The following is a 14,165-nucleotide window of genomic DNA, read 5'->3' as shown; positions in this document are numbered from 1 at the left end:
TTTAGCATAATACATGTAGTTCTGTTCTTGAAAGATATTTTGATAACTGTCTTTTGGCGCAACCTCAGCACAGGCTGAAACAAAATGTTTTCCCCGTGCACGCTTACTGCAATATTGCAGTTGTCTTTAGAGGTGGTTCACAGCTCTATGAGTGGGCCGGTATGTCAGTGAACAACCTTGTTAGGGCTTTGTGAGGCTGTAATAGGCCCCAGCAGATGAAAGTTTGTTAATGGTGGGTCAAGACTGATATCTTCCTTCATCAGCCATCATATTAAACTAAAGGGCCCTTCCAGGTGGATTACAAAAAAGAAGTAGCTTGTATGAACTCTAGCCCGGAACAGACACTGATACTTATGTCTGCAAAGATATACCGGGTAGTCCCAAATCCCATCTGTTTACAATGTATGATTGGTTTCTGGTAAAATTTTAATGCAACGTGTTGGGCAAAATTTATATAGCTTGCAAATTAGAAATATACTCGACTGCATAGCCAAGCTCCCAAGTTGTGAGCAGATCAGATGTAGAGCAAGCATTTTTCACATCTTTTCCCTATTCTCACTGTGGCTTGGGTTGTGGAGTTTCTTACGTTAGTGCAAAGCAAAAGCCAGGCCAACATGCGGTGAACTATACCCAATACCAGAGTCTGGGAAAATGCCTGTTAAGACAGGAAACACCACGGGGAACTATTTTCCTCCCCCTACCACCACTGGGGAGACTCCCATATCTGGGGGAACAGGAATGCTGGTCAGAAACTTTGAATAAAAACACAAAGGGGACCAATCTGGGTGTGATAAAGGAAAAGTCTGCTTTGAGCCTAGTGGCCCATACAGGCTGGAGCTTATCCCGGTTTCCGTAGCATTAAGCGACTAGGAGTATTGCTACTCCCCCCTGGATGGGATGCTAGTCCATCGCAGGGTTACCCCCAGCAGTAAGTTCGCCGGTACCCATTTCTACACCTGGGTGGAGAGAGGCACTGTGAGAATAAAGTGTCTTGCCCAAGAACACAACGCAGCGCCCTGGCCAGGCCTTTAACCCGGGCCGTTCGACTCGAAGGTGAGTGCGCTAACCATTAGGCCACCGCGACTCTCACAGTAGGGAGTAGGTTCTTATTTGTAGGAGTTGTCATAGTGATACCATTCAGAGAGCTACTGTAGTACTAGTATGTCATTGATAATGGTTGAACATTTGTATTTTAAACTGCAAAAATGCGAAGCCTTATTTTTTAAACAAAAAGACAAGCAGTAATGTATATTTCACATGAGCAAAAGTCAGGGCACTCTACAGATTCAAGTCCCAAAGCTACACCAGTATAATTTTATACAGTATTCTATACTCTGTATAATTTTAAAAGATTTTCAATTAAACAAATAATTTTCATGGTGTTTCTCAGAAATTTCACAATTTCTATCAATTAAAATCCAGTATTTTGGCTACAAAATAAGAGTGTATTTTTGTATAAGAACCTATTGTTCTTTGCCAGCCTAAATAGGTTCTTATATATTTGGGTATTAGATGCCCAATTTCAGCCTGTAGGTTCTTATACGCGGGTGTTTACTGTACCAACACCCCAAGTGAGACCAAACATCCCTGATTTACAACCTTAAGCGAGACAAGGAGTAGTCTGAAATGTCAGCTGTCCTCTCGTCCCATCCCCCAAGCAGAGGGGTGCTCTCTAGATCCCTTAGGACAAGCCCGGGGGGGGGGGGAGGGGTACTCCATATAATGGCCTATACGGGGAGGCTCCGCCCGAAAGGGGTACCTTTTTCAGGCTTCAGGTATATAAAAGGGTAGAAAAAAAAAATATATATATATATATATAAAAGGGTAGGAATTTTACAAGTTTAGGTATATGAAAGGGTATGTAAATCTGTCATTTAGGTTTTAAAAAGGGCCTTGAATTAAAATATTTCGAACAGACGCACTTTATGGCTGTATTGTTTTAATTTATAAAGTGCAACATGAAAATGACAAGAAAACGTCCTGTTCTAAGTCTATGCCATGTCTTTTAGGTATATGAAGAGGTACCTTTTTTCAGTAAAAGGTATACAGAAGGGGAACAATTTCTGTGAAAATGGTATATAAAAGGGTAAGGGGTAAGAGCTTGGGGCAGAGCCTCCCCGTATAAAACTTTTTTGAGTGCCCCTCCCCCCCTCCCCGGGAGGACAAGAGGACGACTGACATTTCGGACTAGATGAGGAGCATCCGCATCCCTTTCATGAGGGAGTCCACCCCTGGGGGTATTTTATTGCACATATTCAAAAATTTATGATTGGTGAAATAAATTGTTTTCTGGCAAGTAAAAGTTCAGATAAAAGTCATGGATTTACTGTTTCCTTCATGCATGATAGATTTACCATCATTGCTTTATTTTCTAACAGTTGTATGGATGCACTGTATGGGATTGGACAACTGATTCACAACAGGGAACATTTATTCAATTTAATATTTTATCCCAGGGAATTCCCCTCAATTCAAACCAGTGACTAACAACTCAACCTGGGCTGTGTTAAGCTTGATTTAGGTTACTTGTGTCTAGCCTCCTTCTTTGCAGAAGTCTCTTGGGCTTGTCATGCAACTTAAAGCCCAGAGTGCCTGCATAAGAGGCTCTCTTGAGTCCATGCAGTCTTATTTTGGAGTGAGAAGCCCAGACCATGTGTTTACTGAGTGTAAATCTTATGTTCTAGAAATTTTATTGACATATTACTGTTATAATTGTAGAAGTTTAGAAGATTGCAGATGCAGCAAAACACTCACAGCTAAAAACTGCATGTAATTTCCTCACAGCTATGAAGTAGTAGCTTTCTGCAAACTATTCTTTTAGCCAAGTCAAAATTATTGTAGATTGTTTTGGTGCAATAATATTCTTCAAGTCACTTCCACAGGCAGATGGCAAAATCGACTGCTATCAAAATTAAATTCTGACCCTTTTGATAAAAATTTAATTTAAAGTTGCAAATTAAAAATGTACCGGTAGTTCAAGTTAGTACTTATTATTTTACAATCCGTATGTTTTTGGTCTCAATTTTTTTGTCACCAAGCTGTCACACTGTATCCAAGGCAGCTCAGTATTCAAATTGCGCACACCCCTTCTCCATTAGCCATGGCTTGTGACTTGATTTTACACAACCAAGTATTATTTTTTTGAAATCGGTGTCTCAAGGCTACGTAACTTTGCACTCGTCTTTTAGATCATCAGGTAGTTCTGATGCCTCGGGCATCTCAGGGAGGGGTCCAGTAAAGCCTGCAGGCTAAGAAAAATAGCAAAATTTTCAGAGAAAGTTACATCTTCCAGCAGTTCCAGGCACTTGCAAATAGCATCACCAGGGCTGCAAATAATTATTTTCACTTGAAAGGACATATGTCCTACTAAGACACCATCTTGGTCGGACAAAACAAAATTGTGGTCGGACAGTTTTTCATTCATTGTTGCTGTAAAATGATTTATGATCAAAAAATTGTCCAGACATTATGTCCGACCACACTTGGGATTTTGTCAGACATAAGCAAATTTTGGTCGGCCAATGTCTGACTGTTATTTGCAGCCCTGCATCATGGTTGAATCAAATACAAGAAAGTGAGTTTAATTTACCATATTTTCTCAATTTAACACCCCCGGCGTTTATTTTAAACTTGGCTTAGTGAACCCGGCGTTTATTTGAAGCCGGCATTTTTTCGGGGCCCGGCGTTTCTGCCAATTTTTCAGATTGATTTATTGTTGTCGATCTTCGAGACCAAGGGGCAGTTTGTCAAGACGGGATGATTTTTCTCTTCGTTCTGCCCCGAAAAACTGTCCCTGGGTATCCAAAGGTGATTATTTCCCAAAGGTTCATTATTACGGATTGAATAGTTTATGTTGCAATCAAGATTTGTGACAAACAGAATATGTTTACTTATAAGCTTGACCTCAAATAAACGCCAGGACCTCGAACAAACGCCCCCGGTGTTTATTTAAAAACTAGCAATTTTGAACCGGCTTTTTTACGAGGCCGGCGTTAAATCGGGGTCCGGCGTTTAGTCGAGAAAATATGGTACTTACCATTTCTCCAACAAGATCTGATGGTGGTTGTCCACATTCTTGCATCTAAAAATAAAAATTAATTTTTAATTATTTAGACAGAAAGGAGGAGTCTGACATTAGGATATTTACATTTGGCTACATAATTCTATAGTCACTTATTATGGTATATAAAAATAAATTATTATCATGACATTAATGCCAGTATGAGGGATGTCACAAAGGGCCGGCTGTTTAACCGGCTGAAATAAAACTTAAATCTGGCTGAAATTTCACATGAAAACAAAGACTTAGGTAAACTATTAGAGCTGTTAAAAAGGCCACAAAAGTCAGCTGGGCTTGTCGATGAGCCGGCTTAGTGTTTTCTTAGCTACATCCCTGCAGTAGAGTATTTACTTATCCTCATCGGGCCCATGAGGACTCTTGAGGCTGGGCAGTAGAGTATGCAGGGCTGCAAATAACTTCACCGCGGTCAAACGTCTCAGGCAGGTTTTCTTTCCATTTCGCCGTTTTTTTGTTCAAATTGAAGTGATTACGAGCAAGGATAGATAAAAATAGTTGCCGAGTGAAAGCATAATCCCATTCCCTCAGGTAAACCAGTGTTTTCACTTTTTAAATGTTTCGCATCCGAACCAAAGGTGCCTTGACAAATGGCGCCGACAAGTCCGCATATCGCTATTTTCAAACACGTAGAACTTTTTTAGTAAAGCTCCAAAAAACTTAGTAAACCCTTAGGATACGGGTTATGTATCGAACTTTGAACTGTGAAAATTAAAACCTTATCTTTGCAGTACTTTTCTTATTTTTTGCATATTTCTGTCGTTTGACCGCGGTGGAGCAAATAACAGTCGGTCATCGGACATTGGCCGACCAAAATTTGCACATGTCCGACAAAATCCCAAGTGTGGTCAGACATGATGTCCAGACAATTTTTAAATTGTAAATCATGGCAACAATGAATAAAATTCAACCTTTTGTTTCGGTGAGATCCGACCAAAATTTTGTTTTGTCTTACGAAGATGGTGTACCTAGGACATGTCCTTTCAAGTGAAAAAAAAACTTTTGCAGCCCTGGTATGGTAAGGAAATTCTTGCAACTATTAAAGAGGGTCCTTAAGCCTAATTGCCCAGTCTACTGTTTTCCAAGTTTTCCCAAATCCCAGTCCCAGTTCTTTTTTTTGTTTGTGATTCCCAGTGACCCAAATCACATTTTCCTGGTGAACATATGTCCAATTAATCTCAGTTCCCATTTTACCCCTTTAGGCCAATCAACTAAAGTTTCAAGATGATAATTAAAATTTGATCAGTGAGATGCAAGACCAATGCTATATTTACATCAGAAAAAAATTCTGATTTAAAACTATTTTGAACTCACAGATAATTTCTGTTCTGTTGCCAAAATGCAATTTTAATTAATTTGATCATTCTTAGGGAGATACTATTAGACACAAATTCCATTGTAACAGTTTTCTTTTGTTTTTTTTCCACTATTACGCACAAACTGGTACATATTGTTTCATGGGTTAAAATAATGAAATCACTCTATAAAAGGGGTATTCTTTCAAACTTTGTATATTAAGCAACTGTAAATTTTAAAAAAGCAAAACAGTATTTAATATACAATTTTACATACCTCTTGCATAAGACTTAAAAGTTTCTCAAATCGCTTTTTCTTGACTTCATCAGTATCATCTGATTTCTCACTCTCGTACTCTGAACAAACACCGCACACCAGATTGTACTGTCTGCTATAACGGTCAAGTTCCTCTGACGGCAAGGAGGATTTATGCTCTTCCATCCATGCTGGGTACTATAAGTATAAAGATGATAAATTAGATCATGGCACTTGTTTTAATTTTACGTACCTTAATAAGAGGAAGATCAGATTTCAGGTGAAAGTGTGCATCTCGTTGCAACTATCAGTCCATTATTTTATGACCTCACTTCTCCCAGCTAGTCCATGACAAGGAGAGGATAGATCAGACCATGACACCAGCAAAATGCTGGCAGCTGGCAAACTTTGCTGCTACTCTCCAAGGTTTTGCTAGCTACTTCAGTTGTCAAGTGAACACATAACATTTGCATAATTTAAGTGATCCCTTACAGTATATCAATTTTTTAGGCCCCCAAATGCCTGGAAAAGTATTTTCTGGCATTCAATTTCAAAAAAAAGATTTCTCATGGTAGAATTCCTGGCCCAGACCCACAAGTAGTGACGGGCTGAAGCCTGTTGAATAGGTTCCGCCGGATCCAAAGGTGCCTACTTTTCTGAACATCGATCTGGTGGAATGTGATAAATAAAGGTTGTTGTACTCAGCTACAATTAATGAAGCATTGTCTTACCAAACTCAAAGTTGTTATTTTAGAACCTAACTGGTGGAGGGGGACAGGGGGGCTGGAGCACAAGAGCAAGAGAAAAGAGGCGGAAAGCGGGAGGAGAGAGGGTGGGAAGCACGATTCTTAAGGTGGCGGGAACCGGGAGAAAAGGAGTGAAATTTCGTAACATTTCATTATATTTTGCAATGGACATGGAACAAACAGGAGAGAACCGCTACGGAAAGGGGCGGGAGGCGGGAGTAAAAGGTACTCTAACAGGAAGCGGGAGTAAAAGGTATGGGAGGCAGGAGGTTCAGACCCCCCTGTCCCCCCGGGGGTGCACCCGGTATTTTTTTGGGTGGGGGTGTGCCGCTGGGAATTTGAAGCCCTTACCCTATACCAGACCATGTTCAGTCGATTTTTGCAACCCTATACTAGACTAGACACTGAAAATCCCTACCCTATCCCAGACTTGCATTTTGTTAGAACTGTATCATTATCAGTGTTTTAATGGACAACCATCTGTGAACAAGGATGCCGCGGATGTCTCTTTCTCTTCCGAGTTTCTGGACTATAGTCGTCATACCGTCGATCGGTTTCCCGGCAAATGCTACCCTTTTCTAGACCAAAATTCTCTGATTTCTATACCCTATCCCAGACTAAACTGCTTGAAAACCATACCCTTCACAGCGGCACATACCTATATAGCTCATGTATGGGAGTGCCCCCCCCGGGCCTGTCCCCCCCCCACACTAATTGGTGCTCCAACTTGGACTCAAACCTTCCACGATAAAGACGTGGGTGCTCAATAAGATATGCTAGCCCAATGTAAGTTGAAGCATTTGTTAATTCACAGTCAGTAGTAAATTACCTTTTCTTTCAAGTCTTTCAATGCAGGATAAAGGACGTCTTTAGACAGTAAGTTCTGCATCATGCCCTGCATTAAGGGAAGGAAGTCCATCTCTCCATCACTGCCTGTGCCACCAAGGTTCATATCTGACATGGCCTTAAAGAAATCTTCGTTTAAAGGTGCTGTGGAACAGTTCTGTGCAGAAGTGTCAAATAAAGAAAAGTTTAAATACGACTATTAATAGTACTTTGCTTTATAAATAAAATTATACAGAAATCATCTTTCTAATTGTTTAGGAGAGCGTGACCCTTGCGTGACTTGATTATCGTGACATTGTCTTTAATGTCAGTTAAAATGAGTGACAGATGTCAAAGAGAAGGTGCATGTGGTTTTGTCAAGGTTTTCATGAGGTAGTAGTTATTTGAAGTCAAGTTTCATTGAATTAAAAGTTGTGTTTATGAAGATGCCTTTCCATCGTCCCAACACTTAGTATAACTTTTATCACGATCGAGGTGGCTGCCCTTGTGCAGTATGTACCTCAGGGAGAACAATAATTAATAAGAAGCTGTAAGTGAAAACATCTCCTCTTTATACAGAGATCTGTGCACAAATTTGAAATTCACAACAGAATTACCCACTGGAACTCTGGCAAGTGCAGAATCTTAACAAAATGGCAGAGAGCTGGGTCTTACAAAAATTGCAGAAAAATTAAAAATATACAGGACTGCTCTTAATAAATTTTTATTACCTCCAAGTCTTTAGCATTTTGAGCCAAATGATTCATGGTTCTAGCGAGGTTAGCTTCAAGATCACCCAATGATGATGGGTTATCTGAGATTGAAGAAAAAAAGCAATGTTGTAGTCAGAGAGTACTAGATTAATTTTTTAATAAGGGCATCAGTGCTCGACACTAACGCTAGTACACTAGCCCAGGACTAGTAAAATTTCATGCTTGGCTAGTAAAAGTACTTTCCTACTAGCCCATAGACTAGTAAGATTTGTGGAAAAATAAATCAACTACGTATACAACTCTAAAACTTGGGAAGTTTTTCTCCCAGAAACCTTCATCAGGATCTAGTTTCCATAGCTTGAGTAATTTAAACCAGAGAGCTTGCGACCCACATCGCATACGGATTTATATCGTACGATCATGGTTACTATCCATGGTACGATCAACTCGCAAACCTGACGCCATCTTGGAAAAGACCCTCTGTCCTCGCTACCATGACACCCAAAAGGGACCTGCAATCTTTGACAAAAGTAGTTGACACATTGACTTCGCTCTGCGGTTTTTATGACAAATTTAACACTAGTTTTTAAATTTCATGACTGTCTGCTAAAATACCCCCCTCCCCCCATCCAATGTTGTAAAATGGTAGCAAAGGACTTCTGGAAACAAACTACAACATTGATTGGGGGGAAGGGGGTTGGAAAGGTGGGGCAAAAGGATGGAATTGGTCCATATAACAAAAAATAAGGGCGTAAATTAACAATGGGTCAACACTTTTGTCAATGATTGTCTGAGGTGCAAAACGGAATATATCTTAAGAACAGTGCGTAATGATTAATCGGTTATAACATAAATTTATTTCAACCATCTGTTGTTTTCAATTGTCCAATCGGCATTGATGCTGTATTAATTGGTTTCTAATTACAGGCCATTAACGAATTTGACGATAACGCAATCAAAGGGTCAAAAATGGAATAAATTGAGGCAAAATGTTTACCGCTGCTAATATTGATGAAGAAACTCCTGCATTTACCTGCTTATTTCCGATGTGAAAATGGTTTAAAAAGAAGAAAATTATGTTGAACTAATGACACGTTTTCTAGCTTTTGGCATATAGCATAGAGGTGTCTGAAGACATTTAACTGCGGGGAGGTCACGCACGCAAATCATCGTTCGAGACGACCAAAGAAATTTAAAGCCCGCGTTTACTGCCCATTTCATTTCCAAATGCCAGTTTATGGAATAATGAAAGAAATTTCACCGTTAGGCAAATAACTGCTATGTCAAAGTAACAATGCGCTTATGCAATGTAATATACCTTGTGACATATCCAACGCAGTTAGATAAAGCGTGACAAGTGCGCGTGACAGCTCCAATTGTTGTTGTTTCTTGTTTTATTGACGCTTGTTTTAAGCATTTCTTTAACATGAAAAGCTAACTTAAGATACGGAAGTCTTCATTGTCTCTTTTTCTACTATAAACAGGCTTCAGCAAGGCCAAAAGGTGTCTACCTTTTGAAAATCCACGGTTAACCACGGTTAACCACGGTTAACCATCAGTAAACAAAGAACATTCCTGATCCTTTCTAGACTGATGGTTAACCGTGGTTAACCGTGGTTAATCGTTCAAATTTACACATTTTCGCCAATTGTGTGGCCAAGAAACATTCTAGCGATATATTTTTGACAAAAAGTCATTTATCTCTGATTTTCTTAGGGAATTTCAGCGACAAATAGGAGTATTTCCTAGCCTCACGATATGGTAGATCTTGTTAAACATTAATCTCAACCGCCCAGGAATTTGGTTTCGCGCTCTGGAGAACGAGTATTGCTGCTTTTTCTTAAAATTAGCCGGCTGCTTTGTAACAATGAAACGAACATAGTTAACTGGAGTATCACTGCAGAGGCCTCGCTTAACACTTTTAAACAACAAAATGGATAATACGACCCTAGATAGTCACGCGCTAAGAACCACGCACGGGATCTGAACCCGTTTTGTCTTTGTTTTCTCAACTGAAGACATTATTTTTTACTTCAAATAATCAAAACTACTCTCATGCCACACATTTAGCGTGCTTTCTAGAAAAAATCCTGTTAGAGCTAAGATAGGTAACGGGTATCCTTTCTTTTCACTCAAATAGACCTCAGACAATCTTTGACAAAAGTAGTTGACACATTGACTTCGCTCTGCGGTTTTTATGACAAATTTAACACTAGTTTTTAAATTTCATGACTGTCTGCTAAAATACCCCCCTCCCCCCATCCAATGTTGTAAAATGGTAGCAAAGGACTTCTGGAAACAAACTACAACATTGATTGGGGGGAAGGGGGTTGGAAAGGTGGGGCAAAAGGATGGAATTGGTCCATATAACAAAAAATAAGGGCGTAAATTAACAATGGGTCAACACTTTTGTCAATGATTGTGGGAGAGAGCCATAGTAAGTCGGCCATCTTGGGGTTTTCACGCGAACGACCGCACGAGCATGATTTCAAGCTTTTGTAACACTTTACCTACAAGAAAACCGCCTTCAAGGACCGATAATCGTGAGCCAGATTTACATTGTTCACCAGAGGACCACACACAGCTAGTCGAGACCCGCGCCCCTTCGTTGGGGGGATGGGTCGAGAGGACGGCTGAATTTCAGACTACACACACAGCATGAAGAGAAAAAGAAGTGTGATCTATGGTCAAGAAATTCTTAACCGAGTTGGATGATAACATCGTTGCTGCGTCTCAGTGAAGGAAAGATGTACTTGTGTGGACTCAAACAAATAGTGCAAAGAGATTAGCTGATTCAAACTTGGCTGTTTTTATTTTTTTTTTAAAGGGGGGGGGGGGGGTGGGGCTAGTGACTTGTCCTTGTGGGCTAGTGATTATTTGTACCTACTAGCCAATTGCCTAGTATCCAAAAAAGTTAGTGTCGAGCACTGGGCATTATATGACCAATGCCATATAGAACATAATTTAACCTTTAAAGCCACAAGGGCTATACAAAGAGTGTGGCCTTCATGAAACCTTTGGCTTGGATAATTGCCGTAGCAACACATAATTGGGACAATCATAACATGTACACCCACAAGAAACTGTTAGTACCAAGGACATGTTGCTGCAACAATGGGATATGTTAAAATTATTTGATAAAAGTTGACACTGGCTTAAAATATGTACAGGACGTTTCGGCTACTGCTGTAGCCTTCTCAGTCTGCAATATGTAAATTTAAAACGGTGTCCCTGGTGTTATAGGAATAAAAAACTAAAAAAATGCAGAAAAAGGTGATAAGGAATGTACTGAATAAAAAAAGGGGGGGGGGGGTTAGAATTCTAAAATTGGGAGTAAAAAGAATAGAATAGGGGGTGGTATGAAATTTAAAATTGTTAAGTTTCTTATAAATGTCAACTCTTATCAAATAATTTTAACCTTATCATCCCTGGCTACAAACCAGATATTTTTAATGGGATATGTGTTTGTGTGTGTAGTTACTACACTGTGATTTCATAGGCTCTGCTACATGTCACTGTGGCATGCCCCTTCATGTGTCAGCATCTTTACCTTAAAAAGTGTTTCTGACCAGAATGATATGTACTCTTCTTTATTAATAATTATCTGGCAACAAATTATTTCAGACCTGACCCAAAAATTTATACTACTTTATTCGTTTTGCTCTAATTTATACTCTATTTACCTACATTTGTACTTAGGTCTGCAGATATGATTTAAGGCGCCAGCATGAGGAGTAAGATCAAGAAGATTAAAAAAAAAGTCAAAGTAGTTTCTTTCAAAATAATTACTACATAATACCACACCAGGGTGCAAAACATACCCTAAACATGGCTCAAAAGGGCTCAAAAACTCATTGATACCCAGCTTTGGCACTGAACTTGACTGAACTTACTTAAAGGGCAATAACCCTTCCCTTCTCACATCCCTTCTTCACTCTTCCTGTCTTCCTGGGAAATAGGTTTTGAACTACGGTAGACATGAGGTCTGGGGTAGGGTAGGAAAAAATGTCATATCTCGTGTCATGTTATATCTCGTTCTGAAAATTTTGTTGTACCAGTTTTCAAGGAGTCCCCTCTGTGCCCGACCGGTCTATCAACCTACCATGATCAGCATTAGCTGTGGCCTGTGCAAACTGTTCCAGTTGAGCCAGCAATTCGGGTTCATTTCCTAACATTGACTTCATGGCATTTTCTAATTCCTCCAGCCCTGCTACCTGTCCAAGGTTGGCTTGCAGTCGAGCGTGATCAGAAGTGTCTTGAGATGAGGCTGCCGCACTGGTGCTTCCTTCAGTTTTCAATGTTGTTCTGCCGCTGTTGTTTTCAGCTTTTGAGTCAGTTCTTTTGGAACAGTCTGATGATTCAGTGTCATTCTGTAAGTCACTTCCTGAGGTCTGCTTTATAGTTGATGGAGTTGATTTGTCGAAATCTTCAAGAGCACCTTGTAAAATTAAAAAAAATGATAATATAAAGAGGTTAAAAAATTAGCAACCTAGCAATTTGTGCCAAAAGTCCTTGGGACACTAAATGAATAAAAAGAAACTTTGATCTTTATGTACATTGTCAAACAACAACTATTATTAAATGTGCTCCATCTTGGGGATTATCAGTTCCAGGCAAAGTCCTAAACAGAATTCTTTTAGAACGAATGAAAGCAGCAGTTGATAACCAACTACGAGACCAGCAAGCTGGCTTTAGACAGGACAGGTCATGCACAGACCATATTGCCACTCTTCGCATAATAGTGGAGCAATCCCTGGAGTGGAACTCGGCTCTTTACGTCAACTTTATTGATTATGAGAAGGCCTTTGATAGTGTGGATAGAGAAACACTGTGGAAGTTGCTGAAACACTATGGCATACCAGAAAAGATGATAACACTCATTCAGCGAACTTATGAGGGAATGTCATGCAGAGTGGTGCATAGGGGCCAGCTCTTAGATTGCTTCAACGTCAGGACTGGTGTCCGACAAGGATGCTTACTATCACCTTTCATGTTTCTTCTTGTTATAGACTGGATAAAGAGAACCACCACCGAGGGAAAGAAGAATGGGATTCAGTGGACCCCTTGGACACAGCTGGAGGACTTAGACTTCGCTGATGATCTGGCTCTCCTTTCACATAACCATGACCAGATGCAGGGTAAGACCACCGGATTGGCAACAACATCAGAAAGAGCTGGTTTAAAGATCAACAGGGGTAAATCAAAGGTCATGAGGATCAACACCATCAATGAGAATCCAATCACAGTAGAAGGAGAGCAGCTAGAGGAGGTGGACTCGTTCACATACCTTGGCAGTGTTATTGACAAGGGTGGAGGTACGGATGTAGATGTAGGAGCAAGAATTGGCAAGGCAAGGGCAGCATTTAACATGCTCAAAAACATCTGGAAGTCCAAGGAAATCAGGACTGAAACCAAGCTTCGCATTTTCAATTCTAATGTTAAATCGGTTCTCCTCTATGGTTCAGAGACGTGGAGACGCACAAAAAAGGCACTACAGAAGATCCAAACATTCATAAACAGTTGCCTGAGACGTATCTTTAACATTTGGTGGCCTGAGAAAATTCGCAACGAGGAGCTGTGGCAGCGAGGAGATCAAGAACCAATTGGCAGGCAGATTCTAAAGAGAAAATGGGGCTGGATTGGCCATACCCTGCGGAAAGCACCAAGCAACATCACTCGCCAGTCCTTGACTTGGAACCCCCAGGGAAAAAGAAAGAGAGGTCGCCCCAAAAACAGCTGGCGTCGCGACACGGAAGCAGAGCTAAAGTTTATGGGTTTCGCTTGGCAAGATGTTGTGCGGAAATTGAAAGCCCAAGTTCGAGCTCGCTGGCGAGCTGTTGTCAATGGCCTATGCTCCACCTGGAGCGATGGGCCTAAGTAAGTAAGTAAGTATCTTGGGGATTAAAGGTTTTAAAAGCACAGAAATTTTTACCCCTAACGCCAGGGCTTAGCAAGAACAATTTATGCGCAAACCAAGATCGGAGAGTGCGTGTGTATGTTAAGCTTATATATTGTGCAAGAGTTTTGCGCTTGACTAAAACCCCTTTACAAACCACAATAAGTACGTTTGATTTCCATCAACTCTGCAAACGGACAGAAAATCTACTGAAGGCAACGCAATCAAAAGGAAATAACTTACTATCAAGCAGTTCATCTAATTCATCGTCTTCTTTTCCATGAAGTTCCTTCGAACCCTCGTCCGCCATGTTCTACGAGCCCATGCTGCTTTCGCAATTGTGGCCAGCGGAAAAATCA

The 14,165-nt window shown here is 40.3% G+C and overlaps 1 protein-coding gene across 1 annotated transcript; it reads right to left on the bottom strand.

Moving 5' to 3' along the window:
- Nucleotides 1-2,322: 2,322 nt before the first annotated feature.
- On the bottom strand, nucleotides 2,323-14,158 carry LOC144662096 (peroxisomal biogenesis factor 19-like). Its single transcript, XM_078522839.1, has 7 exons — nucleotides 14,050-14,158; nucleotides 12,013-12,348; nucleotides 7,929-8,011; nucleotides 7,202-7,375; nucleotides 5,648-5,824; nucleotides 4,037-4,081; nucleotides 2,323-3,248 (listed from the first exon to the last, which is right to left on the bottom strand). The coding sequence occupies exons 1-7, from the start codon at nucleotides 14,114-14,116 to the stop codon at nucleotides 3,162-3,164; spliced, it is 969 nt and encodes a 322-aa protein (XP_078378965.1). The 5' UTR covers nucleotides 14,117-14,158; the 3' UTR covers nucleotides 2,323-3,161.
- Between the last annotated feature and the right edge of the window lie 7 nt (nucleotides 14,159-14,165).

The sequence above is a fragment of the Oculina patagonica genome, chromosome 8 (assembly GCF_052425735.1).
Source record: "Oculina patagonica isolate OP01 chromosome 8, crgOcupat, whole genome shotgun sequence".
Lineage (NCBI taxonomy): Eukaryota > Metazoa > Cnidaria > Anthozoa > Scleractinia > Oculinidae > Oculina > Oculina patagonica.
Note: the sequence above shows the minus strand (reverse complement) of the source record. Positions and strands in the feature narration are given on the sequence as shown.

Excerpts from the sequence above, each read along its gene's own strand:
- LOC144662096 (XM_078522839.1), bottom strand. The coding sequence starts at position 14,116 with ATGGCGGACGAGGGTTCGAAGGAACTTCATGGAAAAGAAGACGATGAA. Across the intron at positions 12,349-14,049 it reads ATTAGATGAACTGCTTGATA|GTGCTCTTGAAGATTTCGAC; the intron begins GTAAGTTATTTC and ends TAATTTTACAAG. Across the intron at positions 4,082-5,647 it reads TTTTAAGTCTTATGCAAGAG|ATGCAAGAATGTGGACAACC; the intron begins GTATGTAAAATT and ends TTTTATTTTTAG.